The following is a 27,099-nucleotide window of genomic DNA, read 5'->3' as shown; positions in this document are numbered from 1 at the left end:
GTTGGGGGAAGAGGGGCGGAATTCTGGAGCAGCTGCATTGTTGTTCCTGGTGTAGACTAGCAAAGCTGTTTCGTGCACTGATGGATCTTATTCCAGTTTCATCCATGCAATAAGCTCCACCATTGTCAATAACAGCTTTGCCCATAGTAGGGATTTGCAACACTGAAGCCACAGTAGCAGCTGGCAACCAATGTCTGTAATTGAGACAAATATCCAGTGTAGACAAAGGCCTCTCTATTTGCTGATACTTATTTCTCATAAAATGTCTTCCACTTCTAGCACCTTGACTCGGTTGACAAGTATGTAAGGGCTTCGATCTTGCAAACCAGTCTGCATTGTCAGATCGCTGCACCCTGTCACAGTCTGAGTGAATTCATTGGAGCCTCATGAGGCAGCATACAGGACTGCAGCTTGGGTGTTTTTTTTTTTTTAAACAAAATTCTTATGCATGGTTTTTATCCATTTAGCCTGGCTAATTATAATGAAAATATATTATTCGTTCAAGTCTTGAGAAGTTATCTGACAATCTAATCCAAATATTTATATTCTTATTAGGTACGACAGGCAAAGCATCATCTCCACCACCTGTCTTAGACACAAGGCAGATGAATGAGAAACTAGAGACTATTTTATTCCAGCTCCGCCAGGTTACACGTGAGAGGGATGAGTTACGCAAGCGTCTTGCACTTTCATCTCCTGGATCAACCTTTGATGACTGCAGGTAAAAATAGATATATTATATTATATTTGAATATGTCTTTAAGGGGTAAGGAGTGTTGTATGTATTTTGGTTTTCATGAGTTACATGGATTGCCACTCATAGCTAAAGCTGTTAGCAAGTAGATTGCAAAATATGTTTATACCATTCCCAGAATGTATACACCTGGCACTAATATTTGTTGCTGACTCATGTGTTTGATAAGATATAACTTCGTAGTTCTTGGGTGTTACCTCAACAGAAGACAAATGTCTCCTTTAGTAGAGCATTTTTCAAACCCACTTTGCTGTTAGGCTCAAATGGGGATTGGTAGCACTCCAGTCCATGGAAATTCATTTGTCATTGGGTATGAGTGCATTCTCCGCAGACCCGAGTCTCCTCCTACCTTTGGAGTTTTTGGAGGGATTGAGACCTATCACAGGGTCCTATGTCTTTTGGGGAACAGTGTTCTCCTAACTTCTTCCTGGGATCCGCAGGGGAAACTGAAACTAATTCACATGTAGGATTAAGAGCCACTTATTACTGCCCATTGTTTCTGAGCTAATGATTAGAAAGAGAGAGGTGAACAGCTCTTCCACTCCAAGAGTTCTGGTGCGAGAGTATATAAAACACTTGCAAAACCCACTTGCCCACAGTGAATGGGTATCTTAGGGCTGGAAAGTCATTGGCTCTTTCCTTGGAGAGGAGGGGTGGAAAAGCCATGGCTAGTGTTATTGAGGAGGGGAGGGGAAGGGAAGGGAAGGGAAGGCAAGGCAGTCAGCAGAATGGATAGAGCTGCTTCTGTTTACAAAGGAGAGGAAGCCAAGGAGCAGAGGAAGCTCCAAACTACTTCTCTTTGGGAATAAGAGAGGAGACCAACAGCTTTCTGTGCGAGAGCAGAGCAAATGGACTAGCAGCAGCAATAGAGCCCTGCATAGGGATATGGCCCAGCATAAAATGTCTTGTAGGAAAAGGGGGCTCCCCAGCACTAACTTACTGGGGATACAGCATATTCTGATTGTGGAGGCTGCACACTATTAATGTGCAACTGTCCACTGAGTAATGCTGGACACCCACAAATTTAAATAATTAGTGCCACCCCCAATAAACTAAGCCTGGGCAACACCAATATTCATTGTTTTAATTTGAAGAAGGGGCTGCCTTGCAATCTGTTAGGTGGGAAGCTTTAATTCAGAGTGTGGGGGCCTCCAAGGGAGGTGAGTGGAGATGGGGAAAGGGTTGGTTTATTTTGGAGGAGTGAGGATGTGATCCTATAGAAACATGGGTTTGAGGGGCTATGCTAGTACAGGTATTTTCTACCAATGCTAGTAGACTCAGTTGTTGGCATAGTACTTGTCAGGGAAATATGTTGAGCCCCGGAGTAAATTAGTCCCACGGCCACTGGATGCTGAAATGCATTTACAAAACACAGACTTCCTGGGGAGGCCTGAGGCAACTCTTGGTCTGCACCTCAGTTTCCCCATTTGTCAGTGGTGCCTATTGTTATGGGGTCTCTGCTAACCTGAGTATTAGAAGCAAGACTGTTAACTATGAACTTTCAGACCCTCTGAACGTTTTCAGGATTTGAACCAGTGAACTGGAGTTGAAAGGCTGTGTTTGCCATGATCAATCACTGAGCCAGCCATTCTACCTACCTCATAGGGGTGCTGTGAGACTTACTTAATGAGCATTAAACCCTTTGAACTTCTGTCACGTATTCTATCAAAGGATCTCCGAAGCATTTTTGTGCATCATTTGGCCAAATCCTGAAGTTGTTAAGTTTTCACTTAGGCAGAACTCCCATTTGAAGCAGACGGAGTTTGCCTGACTTAAGGATTTGGCTGCTTGGCTACCAGTATTTTATAATAATAATTTCTTGCAACATAAATCAGGATATTATTATAAGGTTCTGGTGAGCTTTTAGAGTGCCAAGTTTTTTTCTTTGAACAAGAGATCAATCCACTGCTATTGCTGCAGGAAATGTGAGCAATGGAAAATATATTTATAAGCTTTTTACAGTTTTTTAAGAACAACTTTTTGAAAATAAATATTGTGGTTGACCAATGTTTAAACAGCCTATATTAAAGAGGGATAGTTTCCAAACGATTAGAGGGATTTTAGAAATAGAAAATGAATAGATTGAATTGACTTCACTTTCATTCTTTAAAAAATAAACTCCTTGATATTACTTTTTCATATTATTTTTAATTTCCATTTTGCAGTCCTTCCCCATTGATCTCTGTAGGACCATAGGGTTGGGCCCAGGTATTGTAAGTAGAGCTGTGTAGATATACACATCTCTCCTCTCGTGTCCCCCCCTCCCCCCGGGCTTCGGTGCCCAAACCAAAAAGAAAAAGTAAAAAATTATAACATTTTGTTTGACCCGGAAGGACGCGTTTTTGTAGTTTAGCCTCTTTTTTTAGATTTTATTAAAAAATTTGAAGTACGTTTCAAATGAAAAAGTTAAAACATTTTGTTTTGAAAAGGTTGAAACAAAATATTTTATTTTTCAGATTTTTTTTTTTTTTACAGAAACAATTTGTCAAATTCTTTAAATGTTTTGGTCAACACATCTGTGCGTGTTTGATGAAAAAATGTTTTGTCCTTAAACTTTCCCCCAGCTCTAAATTTTTTTTGTTAGCTTTTATTATACTTAAAGGCTTGTGCTTTTTCCTTTTGTTTCTGGGTGTACACAGGTAGTATTGACAAACTGAGATCCTGGCGTGTCATGATGTGGGGGATTAAAAACACTTCTATCAGAGTGGAGTATGCTGGGAAAGGGGAGTCGTTTCAAAAGTAGGGTGCATGCTGCCATGCCAGCGAGTGCTAGCTGAATTTAGTTTGTATTTCCTTGCTAATGTGACCAGATTCCAATCTTGCCGTGATGTATACCGAAGGCAATCCAATTGGAATCCAGTGGGAGTTTCAGTGGGGGTTATTTAGTAGAACCTAAGAGTTATGATCACCTCGGGAATGGAGGTTGTTTGTAACTCTAAAATGTTCGTAACTCTGAACAAAATGTTATGGCTGTTCTTTTCAAAGTTTACAACGGGACATCGATTTAATACAGCTTTGAAACTTGTGCAGAAGAAAAATGCTGCTTTTAACCATCTTAATTTAAATGAAACGAGCACAGAAACAGTTTCCTTACCTTGTCAAATCTTTTTTTAAACTTTATTTTTTTTAGTATTTTACTTTTAACACAGTACTGTACTGTACTTGCTCTGCACCCCCTCCTCCCCCCCCGGTCTCTGCTGCAGCCTGATTGTGTACTTCCGGTTCCAAATGAGGTGTGTGGTTGACTGGTCAGTTCGTAACTCTGAGGTTCTATTGTATATGAGTCAAAGCAGGATTTGACCTGTAATTCTTACACTTTGGATTTATAGATTTGTTTATATTCTTTGAACCTGACATTTCTATAAAATATAACACATCTCTTTAATTAAAATAATCTTCTGCTCTAGGGAACATAGTTCTGCAACTTGGGGCAAAGTAAAATTGCCCAAATCTGAACTCTGATCTGACTGCTGTATAGTTTTAAAAGGATGTGTATTGCTGTAACAGTTTGATCTTCGATTTTTTGATCTACAATATAATTCCATCTGCATTTCCACATTGCCTTCAGTTGGTGGGGCTTAAACCTCTAAAATGGCAATATAGAACATTCTTCTGTTTACATCTGGACCAACTATCTAGGATACAAGTACCAGCATCATTGCAGTTAGCAGAGTAGCAGCCGTGTTAGTCTGCATCTGCAAAAAGAAAAGGAGGACTTGTGGCACCTTTAGAGACTAACAAATTTGCCACAAGTCCTCCTTTTCTTATTGCGGTTAGCGCCACCTTTGGGTAGGTAGATTAGATTGTGTACACCTGCAGTATTTGTGTGTTTATTTCCAGCTGAGACTTTATAAGGTAAGGATTCTAAATATTAACTTCAGCGGAGTTTGAGACATTGGACACTTTCTTCACTTTACAGAAAAAAAATGTTTGTTTGCCTTTGAGACAGGCTTATCAGTTGCCTTTTTGTTGAATCTCTCACACTGAAATATTTTGCCGAATGTACATTTCTGATTACAAGCTTAATATGAGCATGTGTGTGTTGGACTCAATAAGCATAGTGTATTCACTGGGGTTTAAACTGTGCTTCAATTAACATCATTTTAATTACTCTGTTGGATAGATGTTGTCTGCTTTCAATAATTTCACCCTAAAGCCTCATTTAAGTCATACTTGGGTTCTGAATGCTTCTGTCAGGGTGGTGGATAAATGTAGAATGACTTTTATTTTTGGTAACTTGGATTAACATTTTGAAAAGGAAATACTCTCTAACAGTTGATAATGCTGATAACTCATACAGCACTATTAATAAAGGGGTATTCTGCTGCTTGGCATTCTTGATGGGAGAACATGTAAAAATAGTGTTTGTGAAAGTCTGGCTTCGTTACTGGAAGTTCATCTGTAATGTGAAGTTGAGTTTTAAATGCTGTTCTGATTTGTCAGGCAAGATGGTTGTTCCCAAGACCAGTTTCATGTTCGGAGAGGGGAGTTAGATGCTGAGACACAATTGCTCACTTTGAGTTCTTCAGTCAAAATATAGCTCTATTCCTTAAATAAACAAATAAAATAAAAAGGCATGTTAGTATTGCTCACATACTCCTTGTTAGTCTGTGAACCTTATGTGATCAGTATTTTATTTTTACTACTCTCACCACTGCAGCTGTGCAAAGACCACTTCCATTCTTCCTCATCAATTGAACTGCCAGCTAAATTTCAGTTCCAGAATCCTTACTGCTGTTTATATCTGAAGCAGAAAGAATCCTGATTACTTTTCAGGCTGAGCTTGCGGTGCTGGTATTTCAGGGGTGGGGAAATGTGCTCTAAACTGGCAACTGAGCAAATTTGATAGGAGACTAAATGGGTTCAAAAGAATCAGTGAGTTTCACTCAGCTCCCTTCATTGCCTATTGCAGCATTTCCCAAACTTTTTTGGCCACTGAACACTTATATTATTTTGTAGTCGTTTGGTTTTCAAATTAAAAATTGCGTTATTTATGCTCAAATATATTTTATTTTATAAAACAAAGCAAAAATACAAATTTAAAATAATTTGAACTAACAATTTCTAACTGGAAAGCGTGTATAAAGTAGTACAAAAATCAAGTGCAAGAGTCAAAATTAAATTCTAGATTTTTTTCATGGAACACCTATTCACATGGTGTGGAATACCAGTGTTCCGCGGAACACAGTTTGGGAAAGGCTGGTCGTCTGGTTAGTTTCATTTTTAGGGGACCCAGGAGACAGGTCATGTGACTATCAAATGTTTCATTGTGAAACCAGAAAACTCAGTTTGAAAAAACACATTGTGGCTATCCAGAGATAGCAAAGAGTTTAATTTAGAGTTTCTATGGAAGTTTAGTGGGCCAAAAACACATTAGGACAAAATACTGCTGGTTTGGTTTGTTACCAACACTAAAATTAGTAGTTTCACACAACAAGAGGGTTTCCTAACAAAAACTTCCTATCGCCCCTTAGCTCAGTAAATGAGTTGTGTGAGAGTTCATGATAAATAGTCCAAGTGCCAGCCAAGGTAGATGTTTTTAGTTGTTGTTGTTTTTATCTAGTCATTCTGATATCATTTTAAATTCCGGTCTCTGAAGTAATCGTTGATTTAGAGTGGCTTGTAATTTGCACATCTCATTAAAGGCTATTAGTGGTGTGGTGTTCTTCGAGTGATTACTCGTGTATTCCACAATAGGTGTGCGTGCTCGCCACGTGCACCGGTGCCAGAAGGTTTTCCCCCAGCAGTACCTGTAGGGGAGCATCCCAGCGACCTCTGGAGTGGCGCTTCCATGGTGCGGTATAAGGGGAGCTGCGTGCTTCCCCCACTCTCAGTTCCTTCTTGCTGCCGAGTGAAGGTGCATCGGAACTGTGCTGCTCCAGCTTTGCTGTAGCTCATCCCCAGAACTTTTTCGTTCGTTCAGTGCTAGTACCTGTAGTTAGTTAGCTGTTACAGTTAGTTCATTTAGTTAGAGTACCCAGGCTGGGGCATGCCCCACGCCCTGGGTTTTAAGGCATGCGACGCTTTTAGGTGATCTGTGCCAAGGAGTGATCCACACTGACTGTCTACACTGTTCAGGTGAGACCCATATCAGTGATAGTTGCAAAATTTGAAAGTCATTTAAACCTCTGACTAAGAGAGAAAGAGACATTAGGCTCCGGGCCATTCTCATGGAGTCGGTGCTGATCCCAGCTCCGGTTCGCTGCTCCGAGTCGGCACCAGGCACTGCGGCATCGGTGTGTAGTGACCTCCCAGTGCCTTTGACTAGTCGGCATCGTTCCCCGTCTATGGGGCATAAGAAGGCTAAGAAAGAGCCTTCTTCGCAGCAGCACTGAGGTAAACCGGGGCAGAGACTAGACTCATGTCGGGCAGTCCTCGATCCCCTCCGACCTCTAGGCCTCCAACTCACATTGAGCAGAGTAGCCCAGCCACATAGGACCAGGCCTCCCCGGATGTCCAGATGCCATCCACACTGGAGGTCCTGCAGGCGGCCAGAGATGACATGACCATGCCAGTACCAGGAGCGCTGCCGGTGTCGGTCCCCCACTCCAGAGGTAAGCCACCACTGGGTTCTGCACAGTCGCCCCCGGTGCGGCACCTGTCTCGGTCGTGGGAATGTTCCCAATTCGGTTCTCCGCCCAGTGACCATTCGGGACGCAGTCCACATGGCTCATCCTTGACTCCCACCAGACTATCTGGTTGGGTACCGTCTGACCGGGACTCCTGGCACCACTCCACGCCACGGAGCGATTACTGACGGGCCCAAGGCAGATATCGCCAGAGGCCCTCGTCTCACAGGGGTTACTGCAACCGATCGCCGGCACAACGCCGTCATGGGTCCGCCCGTTGGAGCAGATCGCGGAGCAGCAGCTACAGGCAGTACTCGTCCTCCGCGTCGAGATCACGGTCCTGTGGGCGACACCCCTTCCATGGGCCAGGCCAAGCAGCTGGGGCTGTCTGTGCCACAGCAGGTGCAGAGGCACCGGGCCCAGTGGCCGGCACAGGCCAGTGGGGACCTGCTTGATAGCCAGAGCCTCAGAGACGCTGTTGGCCTCTCTCTCTCTCTCCAGGCCCCCGAGGAGAGGGTTGGTGGGACATATGTCCTCTGCACTGTGCCCAGAGACCGACCAAGTGGTGGACCCTCTAGTGCCGGCGGATATCCAGAGCACTATACTGGCTTCCTCGCCCTCCCCAGATGAGGTGATAGCACGCGCCCCCTCACCCCCCGCCGGAAGACTTCAAGAACTTTTAAAATGGGTGGCATCGAGCCTTCACCTCCAGGCAGAGGAGCTGGAGGAGTCCTTGGACTCCCTGTTCACTGTACTGTCATCTTCGGCACCGGGCAGAGTGCCGGCTTCCCTGGCCCCCATCTCAAAGAAGGCAGAACGCAAGTACTTTGTACCCACCAAGGGGCACGAGTACCTCTACACCCACGCAACGCCCTACTCCCTGGTGGTCAAGTCGGTCAACCACAGGGAGCGGCAGGGCCAACCAACCCTCAGTCTGAAAAATAAAGACTCAAGGAGGTTGGACTGTTTTGGCAGAAAGGTTTATTCATCCTCGAGTTTCCAGTTGCGGGTGGCAAACCACCAGGCTCTCCTAGGCAGATACGAATTCAGCTTGTGGGGTTCACTGCCTCAGGCTGCTCTCCCAGCCAGCAGCACCACGAGCACCAAGGAGACAATGACAGCTAGGAGTCGTACTGCACTCTCTGCTGGCGAGCACCCAGGAGATGACGACGGCTAGCAGTCGTACTGCGCAGTCTGCTGCCAGCCTTGCCACCCTTGCTCCCCCCTTCCTTCGTGAAAGCAACAGCCAACAATCGTTTCGCGCCTTTTTCCATGCCGGCGCCATATTGCTGTTAGCATAGTCATCCACCCGCTGCTTCCGCTGGCATTCTGCTCTCCTGCTCACGCCATACCACGGCAAGCATGGAGCCCACTCAGATCACTGCAGTAGTTGTGACTGCTCTAAACACCACGTGCTTTATACAGCAATATATGCAGAACCAGAACCCGCAAAAGCAGGCGAGTAGGCGACGGCATCGAAGTGAGGTAAGTGAGGAGGGCATGGATACAGACTTCTCTCAAAGTACAGGCCCCGGCAATTTGGCCATCCTGGTGGCAATGGGGCAGGCTCATGCCGTGGAATGCCGATTTTGGGCCTGGGAAACAAGCACAGACTGGTGGAACCGCATAGTGTTGCAAGTCTGGGATGATTCCCAATGGCTGCAAAACTTTCACATATGTAAGGGCACTTTCATGGAAAATTGTGACTTGCTTTTCCCTGCCCTGAAGCACAAGAATACCAAGATGAGAGCAGCTCTCACAGTTCACAAGCGAGTGGCGATAGCCCTCTGGAAGCTTGCAACGCCAGACAGCTACCGGTCAGTCAGGAATCAATTTGGAGTGGGCAAATCTACTGTGGGGGCTGCTGTGATCCAAGTAGCCAACCTGATTACTGACCGGCTGCTATCAAGGGTAGTGACTCTGGCAATTGTGCAGGTCATAGTGGATAGCTTTGCTGCAATGGGATTCCCTAACTGTGGTGGGGCGATAGGGATATGCGTTCCGTCTAACTTGGGACCGGACCAACAAGGCAGCCAGTACATAAACCGAAAGGGGTACTTTTCAAGCATGCTGCAAGCACTGGTGGATCACAAGGGACGTTTCATCAACATCAACGTGGGATGGCCGGGAAAGGTACATGGCTCTCCCATCTTTAGGAACTCTGGTCTGTGGGAAGGGACTTGCTTTCCAGACCAGAAAATAACCGTTGGGGATGTTGAAATGCCTATAGTTATCCTTGGGGACCCAGCCTACCCCTTAATGCCATGGCTCATGAAGCCATACACAGGCACCCTGGACAGTAGTCAAGAGCTGTTCAACCATAGGCTGAGCAAGTGCAGAATGGTGGTAAAATGTGCATTTGGATGTTTAAGAGTGCGCTGGCGCAGTTTACTGACTCGGTTAGACCTCAGTGAAACCAATATTCCCATGGTTATTGCTACTTGTTGTGTGCTCCACACTCTCTGTGAGAGTAAGGGGAAGACGTTTATGGCAGGGTGGGAGGTTGAGGCAAATCGCCTTGCCACTGATTACATGCAGCCAGACACCAGGGCGGTTAGAAGAGCACAGCAGGGCGCGCTGCACATCAGAGAAGCTTTGAAAACCAGTTTCATGACTGGCCAGGCTACTGTGTGACAGTTCTGTTAGTTTCTCCTTGATGAAAACCTGCCCCCTTGGTTCACTCTACTTCCCTGTAAGCCAGCCGCCCTCCCTTTCCTTCCCCACCTTTGATCACCGCTTGCATAGGCAATAAAGTCGTTGTTTCAAATTCATGCATTCTTTATTAATTTGTCACACAAATGGGGGGATAACTGCCACGGTAGCCTGGGAGGGGTGGGGAAGGAGCGAAGTACCAGGTGGGGTGGTGGAGGAGAGGAGGACGGAAGGACAAGGCCACACTGCACTTCAAAACTTATTGAATGCCAGCTTTCTGTTGATAGGGCAGCTCTCTGGGGTGGAGTGGTTGGGTGCTCGGAGGCCCCTCACTGCGTTCTTGGGCGTCTGGGTGAGGAGGCTATGGAACTTGGGGAAGAGGGCAGTTGGTTACACAGGGGCTGCAGCAGTGGTCTGTGTTCCTGCCGTTCCTGCACCTCAACCATACGCCGGAGCATATCAGTTTGATCCTTCAGTAGTCTCAGCATTGCATCCTGCCTCCTCTCATCACGCTGATGCCTCCTCTCCTCTCGCTTGTCCCTCTTGTCCTCACGTTCATTTTGTGCTTTCCTGGACTCCGACATTGTCTCCCTCCACTCACTGTGCTGGGCTCTTTCACCATGGGAGGCCTGCATGAGCTCAGAGAACATTTCATCGCGAGTGCGTTTTTTTTCGGCTTCTAATCTTTGATAGCCTCTGGGATGGAGATATGTGGAGCGATGAAACATTTGCAGCTGCGGGAGGGAAAAAAGGGAGATTAGTCTTTAAAAAGAGACATTTTGGAAAACAATGGGTAGACTCTTTCATGGTGAAGCAAGCTGTTAACATTACATAGCATGTGTAGTTTCTTTAGAAGGTTGCATTTTGCCTCTTATATCAAGAGCCTGCCGGTATGGTGTGAGAGATCACACACGCAGGGCTGGTGGGCAACAGAATTCGGCTTGCAGGCAGATATGGTAAAACACAGTCTTTTGGCTTCTTTAACCTTCTTAACGTGTGGGAATGGTTTCAAACAGCAGCACCCTCATTTCACATACCAAGCCCCCTTTGGGTTGGCCCTTTAAAAGGAGGGGCTCTGGTTTTCTGGTTAATGTGGAGCACAAACCCAAGTAACCCCCCTACCCCCCTGCACACACACCCACACCCAATTCTCTGGGATGATCACTATACCCCTCCCCCCACTGCGTGCCTAACAGTGGGGATGGTTTCTGTTCAGTCACAGGCAAACAGCCCAGCAGGAATGGCCACCTCTGAATGTCCCCTTAATAAAATTCCCCTATTTCAACCAGGTGACCATGAATGATATCACTCTCCTGAGGATAACACAGTGAGATAAAGAATGGATGTTGCTTGAATGCCAGCAAACACTGGGACCATACGCTGCCATGCTTTGTCATGCAGTGATTCAAGACTATGAGCTGCTGGCCTGCCGTGGTAAAGTGTCCTACCATGGAGGACGGAATAAGGCTGCCCTCCCCAGAAACCTTTTGCAAAGGCTTTGGGAGTACATTCAGGAGAGCTTCATGGAGATGTCCCTGGAGGATTTCTGCTCCATCCCCATACACGTTAATAGACTTTTCCAGTAGCTGTACTGGCCGTGAATGCATCTCAAGTCTTCAGGACAAATTAATCATAATACACTGTTTAAAAGCAAGCGTGTGTAATATTTACAAAGGTACACTCACCCGTGGTCCCTTCTCTGCCTTCTAGGTCCGGGAGCCTGCCTTCGGTGGATTGGGAAGGTACTAGATCCAGGGGGAAAAACAGTTCCTGGCTGTTGGGGAAAACAGTTTCTCCGCTTGCTTGCTGTGCTTCAACCTCCTCTTCGTCGTCCCCAAAATCCGCATCCCTGTTGTGTGAGAGTCCATTGATGGAGTCCACACACAGGGCTGGGGTAGTTGTAGGGGCACCGCCTAGAATGGCATGCAGCTCATGATAGAAGCGGCAAGTCTGCGGCTCTGACCTGGAGCGGCCATTGGCCTCTCTTGTAGGCTTGCCTGAGCACCTTAACTTTCATGCAGCACTGCTGCAGGTCCCTGTTATAGCCTCTATACTTCATGCCCTTGGAGATTTTTTTTTTTTCCAAATATTTTGGCATTTTGTCTTTTCGAACAGAGTTCTGATCGCACGGATCGTCTCCCTATACAGTGACCAGATCCAGTACCTCCCCTTCGGTTCTTGCTGGAGCTCTTTTGCGATTCTGGGACTGCATGGTCACCTGTGCTGATCAGCTCGCCACGCTGGCCAAACAGGAAATGAAATTCAAAAGTTCGCAGGGCTTTTCCTGTCTACCTGGCCAATGCATCTGAGTTGAGAGAGTGTTGTCCAGAGCGGTCACAATGGAGCACTCTGGGATAGCTCCCGGAGGCCAGTACCGTTGAATTGTGTCCACACTATCCCAAATTGGACCCAGAAGGGTCGATTTCCATGCTAATCCACTCGTCGGGGAGGAGTACAGAAACTGTTTTTAAGAGCTCTTAAAGTCGGAAAAAATGGCTTTGTAGTGTGGATGGGTGCAGGGCTAAACTGATCTAATGCTGCTAAATCCGACCTAAACTCGTAGTGTAGACCAGGGCTAAGAGGTGCTCTCAGCAGCAGTCAAGGCCTGCCCCGCAGCCTGGGTCCTCCAAGGGCAAGCAGGAGGGGGAAAAGGCGGTTTTGATGGGATGCTGCGAGGGGGAGGGGAGAGACCGACCCTGACGGTTCCTGAAGGGGATCCGCCCTCAATAAAGCTTCCTTTCTGCAATCGGTTGTGTGCTTTCCTCCCAGAGTGGTCGTGACTAACCTCGGCCCGCTGGGTCCTCAACATGGTCTCCCGGGACTACATGCTGCATTTTGTTTCACCCCCGCCCAACCATCCCCTAGCCTTGTTCCTTCTGGGGGAATCCTTCGCACGAAGCCCTGCTAGAGCAGGAGGTTGGGCAGTTCCTAGAACTTGGAGTAGTGGCAATGGTCCCAGGGAGTTCAGAGGCAAGGGGTTCTGCTCCCGCTATTTCCTTATCCAGAAGGCCAAAGGGGGACTCAGGCCATCCTGGACCTGTGGGATCTGAACCAGTTTACGGTCAAACTCAAGTTTCTCATGGCCTCCATCATCCCCTCCCTGGATCCAGGGGATTGGTACGCCGCCCTGGATCTGCAGGATGCCTATTTCCACATCCATGTATTCAAGGGGCACAGTTGCTTCCTTCGTTTCCTGATGGGACAGAATCACTACCAATTTACAGTCCTCCCATTTGGCCTATCCACTGCTCGAAGGGTGTTGACAAAATTTATGTCGGTGGTAGCAGCCTACCTCAGGCGCCTGGGGGGTCCAGATCTTTCCCTACCTGGATGATTGGTTGGTCCAGGGCAGCTCCCGGTCGCAGGTGCAGGATCACGTGACGCTTCTACTATCCATGTGTGCTGCCTTGGACCTGTTAGTAAATGACACCAAGTCCATGTTAGTCCCAGTCCAGCACATAAAGTTTCTGGACGCCTCGTCAGCCATGGTTTCCCTCCCACTGGACAGATTCAAGACCCTAAAAGGGCTCATTGACACAGTCACAAAGTTCCCTGTGAAAATGGCCAGAGCGTGCCTCCAGCTCCTGAGTCACATGTCGGTGTCCACATATATGGTCCGCCACGCCAGGCTACAAATGAGGCCCCTCCAGCTTTGGCTGGCCTCAGAATTCTTCTAGGCCTGGGACAGGATGGACAAGGTCCTCACTGTGCCCGTTGTTGATCTCCTCCCTTCGGTGGTGGTCCACCCTGAACAACGTGTTCCAAGAGGTCCCTTTTCGAGACAGGGCTCCATCGTTGGAGGTGGTGTCCGATGCGTTGGACCTCAGTTGAAGGGCCCATGTGAGGACCATTCAGACCCAAGGGCTGTGATCGGCCTGGAGCTATTCCTACACATAAATGTCAAGGAATTCAGGGCAGTGCGTCTGGCGTGCATGGCCTTCCACTCGCACTTGCAGGGCAAGGTGGTCAGGGTCCTCCCGAACAATACGGCCATGATGATCTATATCAACAGGCAAGGTGGGGCCCGATCCTCCGCCCTCTGCCACGAAGCCCTCAGACTGTGGGACTTCTGCATAACCCATGACATCTCTCTGAGGGCCTTCCACCTTCTCCTCCCACCATGAGTGGACTCTCTACCCAGAAGTGGCTCACCAGCTCTTCCGAGTGTGGGGAGCTCCCCAGGTGGACCTATTCACAACGAAACAGAACCGGCGCTGCCCCCGGCTCTGCTACAGGGGGTTCTGGGAAAGATCGCTATCTCCAATGCCTTCCTCCTGTCCTGGTCAGACCAGTTTCTCTATGCTTTCCCCCCATTTCCTCTCATCAGCAGGATCCTGGAGAAAGTAAAAATGGACAAGACACGGGTTCTTCTGATTGCCGCGGCAGCATTGTTACGGGACCCTCATGGGCCTGGCAGTGGCTCTGCTGCAGCTGTTGCTGCTCCGCCCGGACCTGTTCTCCCAGGAACAGGGCTGCTGCCTCCATCCCAACCTAGCAGCTCTCCGCCTCACGGTGTGGCTGCTCAATGGCTAGGCGGGGATGAGTGGATGTGTTCGGAGAGGGTCCAGCGCGTCCTTCTGGAAAGTAGGTGGTCCTTCACACACCGTGCCTACTTGGCAAAGTGGTCCTAGGTCTCCAGATGGGCTGTCGAGCAGGTTTCCCCGGTGACCGCCCCAATCCAGCTTATCCTGGACTACCTCCTTCACCTTAGAGCCTAGGGCCTGGCGCCCTCATTGGTCAGGGTGCACCTTGCAGCCATATCAGCCTTCCATCCACCGGTGCAGGGACACAGTGTTCTCCCTTGCTATGACTGGATGATTCCTTAAGGGATTGGACCGTCTTTTTCCATATGTTAGGCCCTCTGTCCCGCCGTAGGACCTGAACTTGGTATTACGGGGTGTCTCACGGGGGGGTCTCACAGAGCCCCCGTTTGAAACTCTGGCCATGTGCTCCTGGTCTCACCTCTCGTGGAAGGTGGCCTTCCTGGTTGCTATCATGTCGGCCAGGCGGGTCTCGGAACTCAGGGCCCTGACCTCTGAACCCCTGTACACAGTTTTTCATAAGGATAAGGTTCAGCTCCGCCCACACCCTGCGTTCCTCCCTAAGGTGGTCTCTGCCTGTCACTTGGGCCAGGTGGTCTCTGCCTGTCCTCTGCACCAAGCCACACATGTCCAGTGAGGAACGTCGCCTCCCCAAGCTCGACGTGTGTAGGGTGCTGGCCTTCTATCTGGGACGAACTAAGCTGTTCAGGAAGTCCTCTCAACTGTTCGTTGCCTCAGCTGAACACATGCGGGGTCGGTCGATTTCCACCCAGTGCCTCTCCCACTGGATCACCTCGTACATTCGCACCGGTTATGATCTGGCGGGTGTTCCCCCGCCATCAACTGTAAAGGCACACTCGACTCAGGCCCAGGCTTTGTTGGCTGTCTTTGTGGCCCACGTCCCTATCCAGGATATTTGTAGGGCCGCCTCTTGGTCTTCGATTCACACGTTTACCTCAAGCTATGCGATTGTCTCCCAAACCAGGGATGACACCGGATTCAGCAGAGCCATACTTGGCCCTGGGGTTCTGTGAACTCCTCCCACCTCCAACAGATATAGCTTGGAATCACCTATTGTGGAATTCCCGTGAGCAATCACTCGAAGAAGAAAAGACAGCTACCTTTTCCATAACTGGTGTTCTTTGAGATGTGTTACTCATGTCTATTCCATATCCCATCCTCCTTCCCCTCTGTCGGAGTTGTCTGGCAAGAAGAAACTGAGGGTGGGGGGAGCATACAGCTCCCCTTATACCACGCCATGGAGGTGCCACTCCAGGGATCGCTGGAGTGCTCCCCCTATGGGTACTGCTAGGGGGGAAATTTCCGGTACCGGTGCACGTGGTGAACACGCACACCTATTGTGGAATAGACTTGAGCAACACATCTCGAAAACACCAGTTACGGAGAAGGTAACTGTCTTTTTCTTAAAAATAATCGTGGATATTTTATGTGAATAAGATAAAACTCCTGGAGTATTTAGTAGAAGCATATCTGATGTACACACTTAAATTTGAGACTTTGACATCTTTATATCCTTCATTTGTAATATCATAAAATATGATCATAACACTTCGACTGATGTTGAATTTAGCAGCATGAAGTGAATAAATTATCCTGTCACAGATGCATGCACTTGTTACCCATTTGAAATTCACTGAGGAGATCAGGGCTGGCAGGCTAATCCAGGAAAGCAGAGTCAACTGTGACTGACTGAATTATGTAGCAGGAAAGTTTTTTTTATTCTGTAAAATAATGCTGTTGTCTCTGGGAGAGGTATCTGGGTTGTTAATATAACTTTGAGTTCTTGTTAAAGAAAATAATCTGTTTATAATAGTTACATCTCTTTACTGTGTGTGTGTGTGTGTGTGTGTGTGCGCGCGTTCTCTCGCACTGTTTTATAGCGAGGAAAGATTGTGTAGTGGTTAGGGTGCCAGTCTGAGACTCTACAGAGCCAAGTTCAGGTCCCTGTTCTGCCACAGAGCCTGTGAGACTTTGGGCAAGTCACTTGGCCTTGGTCTACACTATGAACTTTCGTTCGTATAACTACGTCGCTATGGGGTGTAGAAAATGCATGCCCCGAGCAATGCAATTCTACCGACTCAACTCCCAGTGTAGATATCGCTATGGTGTCGATAGAAGAGCTTCTCCTGTCGTCATAGCTACCACCTCTGAGGGAGCTGCAGCCCTGTAAGTGTACATAAGCCCTTGTTATCTCTGTGCTTCCATTTCCTATCTGTAAAACCGAGATAAGTATTTCTACCTTACAGGGGTATTGAGGATAAATAAATTAAGACTGAGAGGTGTTTAAATATTATGGTAAAATGGGATTATAAGTACTTAAGAACCTTCTTTCTTCTAGGGTGCAGATCTTGCTGCGGTTCTTCGTAGGACCTTATAACCATAAACCTTCCCAAAAATACAGCTTGTGCCAATGTGATAGTTGGCTTTTTAAGTGGGATATTCCATAGCAAGCTCACTAAACCTGTCCTCTGTGATCCATACTGACTACCACTTGCTTTCTTGAATTGTTTTAATTCTTTCCTACGTTCTTGCGGCTGCCTCTTTACTCACGTTTCCACAGTATTTGAGATATTTGAACTCTGGTTTACATGGGGCTGCTAGAGGGTGTTTTAACTGAGGTGCACTCCAGTCCCAAGTGTACACCTCGCCCTCTAGTGCACCAAACCCTAGAATTGGTGGCTTTCAGGGTAAGTTGCTATCCTAATTTTTTCCAGGGCCGGGGGTTGGCTGGGTGGGGTTTTAGAAGTGACTGCTGCAAGAAGCATTGAATCAATTTGTAATTGTGTTCAATTAAAAAAAAAATTTCGTGCATGTCCTAAGGGACTTCTGATAGCACACTTTCAAAATCTAAACATGTAATGGTATTCTGTATGCAGAAATTAATGGTGCAGAAGAATTGCATTTTTTCAGTTGCAGCATATTGACCAAGGGTCAGTCTTGAATAATTGATTTGTCGCTGTAATAGATTCTTAAAGCAATATCTCAAGATTTGGAGTGATTACTTGCTAATAGTAACTGGACAGTCACTTCACAATATCTCCACTGATGTAATAATTGAAGTCTCTTTTTTTTTTTCCCTTCCGTGGCAGGCCTAGTCCAAAACCAAGTCATGATTATGAACGATTGAAGATCCAGTGTATGAAAGCCATGTCGGACCTACAGTCTCTACAGAATCAACATACCAAGACGCTAAAAAGATGTGAAGAAGCAGCCAAAGAGGCAGATTTTTATCAGTAAGTAACGCACAAAAGGTAGGGGTGAAAACTTTCTTTCTCCTCACTGGTTCAGCAGCGGTGCTTAGACAAGTTTACTAGTGCTGTAAGTATTAGTGTTGGTCTGCCAAAAGTGTTTCACTCTGGTTGATCATGAGATAATTGGATCTTTTAAAATATGGCAGTTTTAAATTACATCATTCTTGTTACCATCTTGCTTTTCTTTCTGTTTTAATTGCAACATTTTGTGAACTTCTACAGTCAAAGGTTTTTATTATTTTATTTCACCTACATTGAAAAGTTAAGTTCCCGTGATTTCAGAAGGGGAAAAGCATTGGTTTTGATCTTTAGGGATCTTCTAGTATCAACTTCTGAAGCCATGATGGAATTGTGGTTTAGTGGTGTGGAGCAAGGCAAACTAGTTACTAAAGTGTGATTGAGATTGGATATTTCATGACCCAGCCAGTCTAGAAATAAAAGGTGGGATTTTTAAATGGGTTCTGCATTGGCCTGACTCTGCTTCCATTGAAGTCAGTGGGAGTTTTAACACTTTGAGAGCAGAGTTAGACCATCAATGAGTACTTGTGAAAATGTGGTGAAGTTGAGGGGAGAAGTTGTTAGCATTTGCTTCTAGCTCTGATGATGATCAAGATATTGGACTTGAAACTGGGTACTGGTGCAACAATGAATGTGACATGTACGTGATCTTAGACCAGTCTAATTTTTATTAATTGGAAAGGTATTAAGCTTAGAGAAAAAAATGAGGCAAATATAATATTGGAAGTAGCTTTAAGGCTACTGTTCTCTAATGGCGCACAATGCACAATTGGCAAGTTTGTAACAATCTGGGAATGATGTCTGATTTGGCTAGCTTAGTACTGTAGTTCTTACACCATCAGCAGGCAAAATTTGAAAAAAAAAAAATGTTAGTAAGAAAATTCACCATGTGCAAACTAAGAGAGCTGCATGGCTATTTGCCGGGGAGATTTGTTGATCCTGTCTGTCCACTAGATTTTGCTATGGAGGAACAATAGAAGATCCTTGCAACACACTATTTTACCCTTTTATACCTTTGTTGTTATCTCAGGATCCTTCAGAGGTGGTTTGTTTCTTATTTATTAGATGTCAGTTCCACGAGATCACAAGCCTGAGACTCTGTCCTTAGTGCTCTTTCCAAGTTGTTCTGCCTGCTAATAAAGTCTAGACGAAGCTACAGATGTCTTTATTTTTAGTCAGATTCCCGTAGCTGCTTTTTCTGTGCATGTGAAAGGCTAATGTAAAATGTTTGCACTCCTTGAAGTGATAGTAGGGTTTTATTTCCCTTATTTACAAACCACAGTTGTATAATTTGTGTGATTATAATGTTGTGGTGTTTTTGTTTTATATCTGTATGAAGGGATTTTAAGGATTTAAATTTTACTTGTTGGTGGCAAAAGATTGTTGAGTGATTATTCTATTGTAATTGCACTCACGTACACAAGCAACTAAGAATATTTCTCTGAAGAACAGCAATTTTGGTTTTTACATAAGACAAATACAAGGCAATAGCAAACTTTTATGCTTGCACTAAGTATTCTATAAGACTAGGTACTCTGTGAGACTATCTGGCCAGCAAAAAAACAGCATTTCATATTGTCTCAGAGGTAAGCCCACTTTTCCCCAAAATGAACTTTTATTAAGATTTGGATAAGTAGACTCCTTACCTGCCACTTCAAATAGACCTGTGGGTTTCCCCTCCCTCCCCGCATAGAAGCTCAAATTAAAAACACATCCTTGGGCATGTTTTCTGCAATCTCATCTCATCTCTTTTCCTCCTGCTCCCTTCAGCCTCTTTGCACGTCTCCTTCCTTTGAAGATATTAATACTGGAATAAGAATTGTGGGATCCACCAAATCCTGTGGTGTTTTTGGGTCCTGGTTTCTTTGCATTTAAAAATCTCACACTTCAGGATAGAGTGTGCTCAGCAGTGTTTCCCAAGTGGGGAATGTGAGACATCTTGGGTGCAATGGCAGCTAGGGCCCAGCAGGAATCTTGTCTGCCATGTCTCTTCAGCACTTTTTGACTGGTTCCTCTAAGTTTGAATGAAGACTAGTGGGGAGTTAGAGGCCTGTTATTAGGGTGTTAGGGATAGGTGTTTCAGGGAACGACGGCTTGCCAAGGAATTTACTGAGTTTAGAACCAAGCCTTACTCAAGTATAGATACACCTGCTCTATGAATTTATCTTAGTATGTATCCTGCAAACTTTTGAGTTTAGCAAGTTCTGGATGCTGAACCAAAACCTTGAAAGTTTGGCACTACCCTGGTTTCAACAAAACATTTATGCAAGTTGGTGTGTGTTTTCAAGTGACTAGTAATTTTGGATGTCTAATCCAAGATGCACAATTTTGAGGCCAATGCATAAAATCATGTTTCTCCTATGAATTATTATTGAAGCTATTTTGGAAGAGAGTAGGTTGAGCTCTCTAGTTGGGGTTGATTTTAACATTGTATTAATTGTGGTAGCATCTCAGAGCCGCAGTCATGGTCCAGGACCCCATTGCTAGGTGGAGTATAAATACGGAACAAAAAACAAGCCTGCCCTAAAGAACTTGCAATCCAAGTAAAATCTGAATAGCAGATGCTGAGATCAGTCAGTCCCAGGTGTAAGGATTGCATATATTTAGTCTTGTAAAAATAATTTACCAAAGGCTTAATTTTTTGCCCAAGTTATTTCCACATTTTTTTAATTTGATTTCTGTAAGCTCTCCATTGGATAATTTTGTACAGGAAATGTAGCTCACTTCTTATGAAAGGAGTGGGAGTACAAGGTGCGCTTATAATATAGAACAGTGCTACAGATTTTTTTTTTTTAAATTGTAAATTTGATTCCAATTTTTTTTTTTTTTTTTTTTTTAAAGAGAAACTACAAGCAGCAGCAATTTTATTCCAGGGACTTTGAACAGTTCCCTGGTAGGTGTGAGAGTTAGGTCTGAATCACTTTGTTTCAACAATAAAACCTGGCCATATTCTATGGTCCTTCTTTTCTCTAAACTGCAACTTAATACCATTTAATTATATCTCTTGGTCTGCTCCAACAGCAATCTGCTCTAAAGTTGGGCTGCTGCACTGAATTAGAGTTTGAATTATATCCTCAATAATGTGACTTGGTTGTGATTTTAAATGTGAATATACACTTGTCAACTATTACAAGCAATATACCCAATTTGGTATAACAACTGGTAGCTTTATGACAAAAAAACAAAAGCAAACAAAAAGCAAACAAGCAGAAAGCTTTTTCTACTCTATTGATATCTTCTTCTATTGTATTGTGTTGTTCAAATATGCTGCTAATTTATTTTGCCTAGAAGATCTTGTATGCCCAGTGACACAATTTCTGTGTCTCTTGAGCAGTTTGCTTGTTGAAATGGTCTACAAGGGGCGGGGGCTGCTTGTTCTGCATAAATCTATAATATATCTGTTTTAATGCTGCACAGGGCTTTTAACTCCAGAAGGTCTCTGGTTGTGCTGCTTGTCTTTCTTCAGTAGGATTTAGCTGGCGCATGGCATTTGGAATATTCAGATCTCAAGAAATGAGTCAGTTAATTTCATCTGCCTTTTTTAATTTGAAACTTTGATTTGATATGGATTAGTGCATTGGCATGAAGAGGGCTTCCTGGAAAGTTTGCATCTAAGTGCTCTTTCTTTGTGGCATTCTAGTACCTTGCATAGTCGACTGCTGAGTGACCAATCACAGCTGAAGGAGGACATGGATACCTTGAAGAGGAAGAATACACAGTTGGTGCGAGAGCATAACCATCTCCAGCAATCATGTGAGGAAATGAAGCGACTTCATGATGAGGATCAGAAAGAGATAACAGACCTACGCAGTCTGCAACAGCAGGTAGGCTGCAGCTCTTGGCACGAATGCTATGAGCAAATGTTTAATGTTTTCATGGAATGTAAAGCATTGCATGGTTGGCCTACCACTTACCTTTCTTTTTACCTTTGAACCAATTGGAGTAATGTTCCCTATACACCATATATCTGACAGTGCAAGTCACAAAACTGCCATTTAAAACACAGTGGTAGTGTGTGCATTTAATTATTGTTGTTCTCTGGTAAGTGACTCTAAAATTGACCTTGTGTGGGCTTCCTTCTTCCTTGTGTTTTAGTGACTCTCTGGATCTCATGTCTTTTAGTTAGAAAAGTCTCGTTACTTTTAAAACCTGCTAGCCCCGCAAATTTGGATCTGCAATATGAAATGTCTTTCAGCATCTAGTAGGATGAGGAGTTGTACTACTTACCTCTCCCAAAAAAACAAAAAGGAGACTACTTATTTTCCGGTAGTTTAGCAGCGTCAGCTGGGATTGACTGTGTGTGGGGGGGGGGAATTTTGGTAGGGGACGTGCAAGGGGGAGGAAGGGTATGGATCGGTGTGGATTGAGGTTATATACGAGTGGATTTGCGGGGAAGGAGAGAACAGTGTGTGTGTGAGGGGGAATAAGGAATAGAAGAGATGAATAGGCTCATAGACTTTAAAGACAGAAGGGACCATCGTGATCATATAGCCTGACCACTTGCACATTGCAGGCCACAGAACCTCACCCATTCACTTCTGAATTAGACCTCTAACCTCTGGCGGAACTACTGAAGTCCTCAAATCATGATTTAAAGACTTTCAGTTACAGAGAATCCACCACTTACACCAGTTTTTAAACCTGTAAGTGATCCGTGCTCCATGCTGCAGAGGTAAAAAAACCAAAACCCCAGGATCTCTGCCAGTCTGACCACGGGAAATTCCTTCCGGACCCCAAATTTGGCGATCAGTTAGATCCTGAGCATGTGGGCAAGACCCACCAGCCAGACACCTGGGAAAGAATTCTCTGTAGTAACTCCGAGCCTCCCCATCTAGTGTTCTATTACGGGCCATTGAAGATATTTGCTGTTAGCAGTTGCAGACTGGTACATGCCACTGTAGGCAGTCTCCTCAGACCATCCCCTCCATAAACTTATCCAGCTCAGGCTTGAAGCCAGTTAGGTGTTTTGCCCCTACTGCTCCCCTTTGGAGGCTGTTCCAGAACTTCACTCCTCTGATGGTTAGAAACCTTAATCTAATTTCCAGCCTAAACTCGATGGCCAGTTTATATCCATTTGTTCCTGTGTCCACATTGGCACTTAACTTTAACTCCTCTCCCTCCGTAGCATTTATTCTGTAATGGAGAGACTGTGAGGATAGGAAGAAGAAAACACTGTGCAAAGAGAGAAATAGGGAGAGTAGGAAAGCAAGGGAATCCATTATTACACATTACAGACAAGTTAGACTGAGGGACAACTTAAGGAACATATGAAAACACTTGCCAAGACATTTTTTTCATTTAATAGATATTTTCTCTCCTATGCACAGATGATCTAGACATAGAATATATGGATTATTATCAGTTTAAAAAAAAGTCCACATTCTTTTAAATTCCCCTCAGTCAGCCAGAGGCATATATTAAATATACCTTTGAGACATTACTCAGAGTGCCTGTTTGTCTGCACCTACCAGCCTATCCTTGCTCTTACAGATTGGATGCCCCTCACAAGTACCTTTCTTTGTGTAGCCTTAGAATCCAGTGTAAAATCTGTTTACCAGTGAGTTGTGGATTTACCTTGTTTATAATTGCTCTCTATGTTCCCCTTCTTGTTTGCCAGTAAAATAAAAGGGAGTTGTCCCTTAGGATCTTGGTTAAAAAAACACTGGCTGTTAATTTATCTGTAGTGGTAGGAAATTTTTTTGAAGCATCAATTAATCGTAGAGAGGAATTGGGATTACATAAACTGTTAAAAAAGAAGGAAGTTTGACATCAACAGACCCAAATGTCTGAGTTCAACACTGATTTATACATTGAAGAGACATGGTCATTTTAAAACTTCTATATTTTAAAAATGGGTGCTTAAACTTAGGCTCCTAAATTCGTATTTAAGCCCCTAAATAAGAGAGGCCCAATTCTCAGAATTGCTGAGCACTCAGCTCTGTGCATCTGTTCCAAAGCCCTTTGAGTCAGTGGAAATACTGATTGCAGCCTATCCTGAAAAGACAATGGATATGACTACTTTTGGCTACATGAGTACTTTGGGTGGAGGTGTTTTGGTTTGGTCTGGTGTGGGGTTTTTTTTTTTTTTTTTTTTTTGTTTTTTTTTTTTTTTTTTGGAATAGGAATTTATATATAAATGTTACCATAACCTCATTTCAACCCTTAGGCAAAATTTCAGTCTTAAGAGACTTCTTATTGAATTTAAGGGTTTACAATGAAAACGTAACACAAGTTACAGCATTGCTTTCTGCCAGAAAAACAATGAATCAAAGCATATCTGCACTGACTTGATAATTTTGGGCACATTGTTAATAGTTAACTGTTGATTGTTTGTTTTGTTTGTTTGTTCATCGTTCTTGAACATCACATCATACTCATAGTAACAAAGTTTCAGAGTAGCAGCCGTGTTAGTCTGTATTCGCAAAAAGAAAAGGAGTACTTGTGGCACCTTAGAGACTAACAAATTTATTTGAGCATAAGCTTTCGTGAGCTACAGCTCACTTCATCGGATGCATTTGGTGGAAAATACAGTTGAGCGCTTTTTTAAATAAAATTGTTCAGAGTTGACCCTTTCCTAATATGAAGAAAGAACTCTGGATAATTTATAATTTTTAGTCATGCTAAATCTAATTTAAAGGCTTATGATGATGAAAAAAGAATGGCTTTTGTCCCTTGATCTTTAGGTATTTCTTGGGACAGGAATAGCTGTGGGCATGCAAAAGTCCAGCCTGTGTTTATATTTGGAAAGTATCACAAAAAATGAGTGGCAGTTTTTCTTTCTCCCAGTAACACCTTTAAAGGTTAGGGGAATGATTCAACAAAGTTTGGTTATTTAGGTTCACAGACACTATTCAGTTAGAACAATGCTACAGGTTGATTAATGCTTTTAAACTTCAAACTTAAAAAAAAAAGCTTTGGAAGGATGAAAGAATGGATATTTCTAACAATTAAGCAGTCTCAACACCGAGGTGCTTGGTGTTTTAATTGTAATAAAGTTCACACGCTAGGGATAAAAATAGGCAAGAGGGCTGGCAGAAAAAAACAACCTGGAAGTGGCAGCGAGTCCACCGTTCATTTACAGAAAAGGGATCATTCAGTTGGAACAGTTACAGTAACATGTGGATTGGCCAAATAGGTAGGTTTGCCTAACTCTGTGGGTTGATTCACGAGACACCTTTAAAGTAAAATGGTTAAGCTTCAGAAGCGAAGTCGATACAAACAAAAATAATTACTTGCCAGGCTTGAAGGGTAAATGTCAAAATAAGCTATAGAGACTGAGGTGTTAACAGTGTTTTTAGTTTTTGTTTTGTTTTGTTTCTTTGTTGGGTTTTTTGTTTTTGTTTTATTAACTTGGTATTTTGTCTTGCTCATTTCTTCTGATATGTTAACTTGAAGGGGTGCTCCTATACATCTGTATATGTGAAACAACTAGGACTGCAGAAGTTTGGATTTTTATTCCCTGCTCTGCTATACTACAGACTTGCTATGCGAGTTTGGTCAAGTCACTTACCCTTTCTGTGCCTTAGTATCTCACTCTGTAAAATGGTGATGTGAAACCTAAGGTGCCACAAGTTTTCTTTCTACCACTGAATGCTATTCAGCTTTAATGTTTGTCCAGCAATTGGAGATTCTTTGAGAGGAAGCAAGGCATAAAGTCAGTGTTATTGCTATTATCTGTTTTTGCAAAATAATTTAATATTGTGCGAACTTCATCATTACCCTTTTCAAGGAAATTTTGTTACATTCAGACAATGAGAAACGTGCGTGGCTCCTTTTCTTGGTATGTCAGTGTGAATCATGTTGTCCTGAAGTAATGCCAGCAGTCTTATCTTAGTCTTTGTCATTTTGAATCTGGATTAATCTAAACCTATTTTTGATGGTCTCTGACGTGTCATGCTATCACCAGACTGTAGCAAAACACGTAGCCCAACTGCTTGAGAAACAAAACTGTTAATCAAATGACTCCTACTGTGTGGGATTGTCCTTGATTTCCTGTACAGCAGCTGACTGGCCTTTAAGTTTCTATTGCTCACATATGAGGTTTTCGTTGCCATGGCTGTACCCTTGGGTCCAGCTTGGACTATTTTCTCTTCCTCATATTGGGGATTTGGATGGGAGATTTTCCTTATTACTATGCTTCCTGTTTGTGGCATTTTCTCTTTTCTTCCCTTCCTCCCTCCAAACGCCATTTGCATTTTAGAGCCTTTATTTTAAACTTAGTCAAACTCCTGCTGTCTTTGGTCTAGTCTTTTTTTCTTTCAGTTTACTTAATCTGATAGTTGTTCAAGATACTGTCAGTGAAAAGGGGCCCCAGACATTTTAGGCTGTGAGAAAATGTTTGCTTCTGTCTGAGAGTTTCAGATATTAAGCTCCTAAGTTTGGTTTCAGTACCATTTCTTTTTTTTTTTTTTTTTTTTCAGTAAACTTTGTTTTTCTTAGACAGTTCAGTGATGGTCAAGGCCCCATCCCTACCCAGTAATGGTACTTAAGCACATGCTTAATTTTAAACACATGCTGAAGTCTGCTATTTAAAAAGCGTGCTCCCCTAAATATGTATCGACAAAAGAACGTGCTGATGTTATTTCCTGAATCACATCCTAAGGCCTCAGTTCAGCAAGGCACTGAATCATGTGCCTACTTCAAGCATATGAGTAGTGCCCCAGAAGTGAATGGGACAACATACAAGCTTGAAGTTAGGCACCTGATTAAGTCATTGCTAAACTGGGGCTCTGTTATGTCCAAATTGTCAAGTTGACTTGGAACCAAACAGCTCAGAGTTGGGTTTTTGTACCGCTAGCTTTGTTAAAGGGGACAGTGTCCAGGATAAAAATCATACTGTTAGGAACCTTGCTCTGACCTATGTGGTTGTGATGAATAAGATCAGCTTTATCCAGTCTGTTGGTTACTGGTGATCTATAGAGAACTGGCAGTCACATAAAGTTGGTAGCTGCTATTCATTTCCAGCTCCTTCTCCAAGTGTCTAGGCTTTTCAGTGTAAAGAAGAGCCTGAGTGTGTGTAGAAGCAGCAGGAATTAAGGAGCCAGCAATGATGATAATTAGGGCTCCGTGTCTGTCACAGAGATCACGGATACTGTGACTTTCCGCAGCCTTCGTGACTTCTGCAGCGGCCAGTGTGGCTGACCCCAGGGCCTCCCAAGCAGCTGGCTCCAGGGACAGCCAAACCGGCTGCTGCTGGAGCAGCTCTGCAGCCACATGCTCTGGCGGCCCCATAGCCAACCGCTCCGGTTGCTGCTTGGGTGGCCCCGGGCAGCTGGCCCTGGGGACCGCTTAAG

General features: G+C 44.5%; 1 protein-coding gene across 2 annotated transcripts in view; it reads left to right on the top strand.

The window, feature by feature from the left end:
• DLG5 (discs large MAGUK scaffold protein 5) overlaps positions 1–27,099 on the top strand; it is a 185,702-nt gene that overhangs the window by 97,841 nt on the left and 60,762 nt on the right. For both annotated transcript variants that reach the window (XM_038409298.2, XM_038409301.2), the window contains exons 3-5: positions 556–721; positions 17,627–17,770; positions 21,447–21,630. In XM_038409298.2, coding sequence (XP_038265226.1) covers positions 556–721; positions 17,627–17,770; positions 21,447–21,630 — 494 coding nt within the window. The remainder of the gene's footprint in view (positions 1–555; positions 722–17,626; positions 17,771–21,446; positions 21,631–27,099) is intronic.

Source organism: Dermochelys coriacea, chromosome 7, assembly GCF_009764565.3.
Source record: "Dermochelys coriacea isolate rDerCor1 chromosome 7, rDerCor1.pri.v4, whole genome shotgun sequence".
NCBI classification, from domain to species: domain Eukaryota; kingdom Metazoa; phylum Chordata; order Testudines; family Dermochelyidae; genus Dermochelys; species Dermochelys coriacea.
This window is presented reverse-complemented; position numbering and strand designations above follow the sequence as displayed.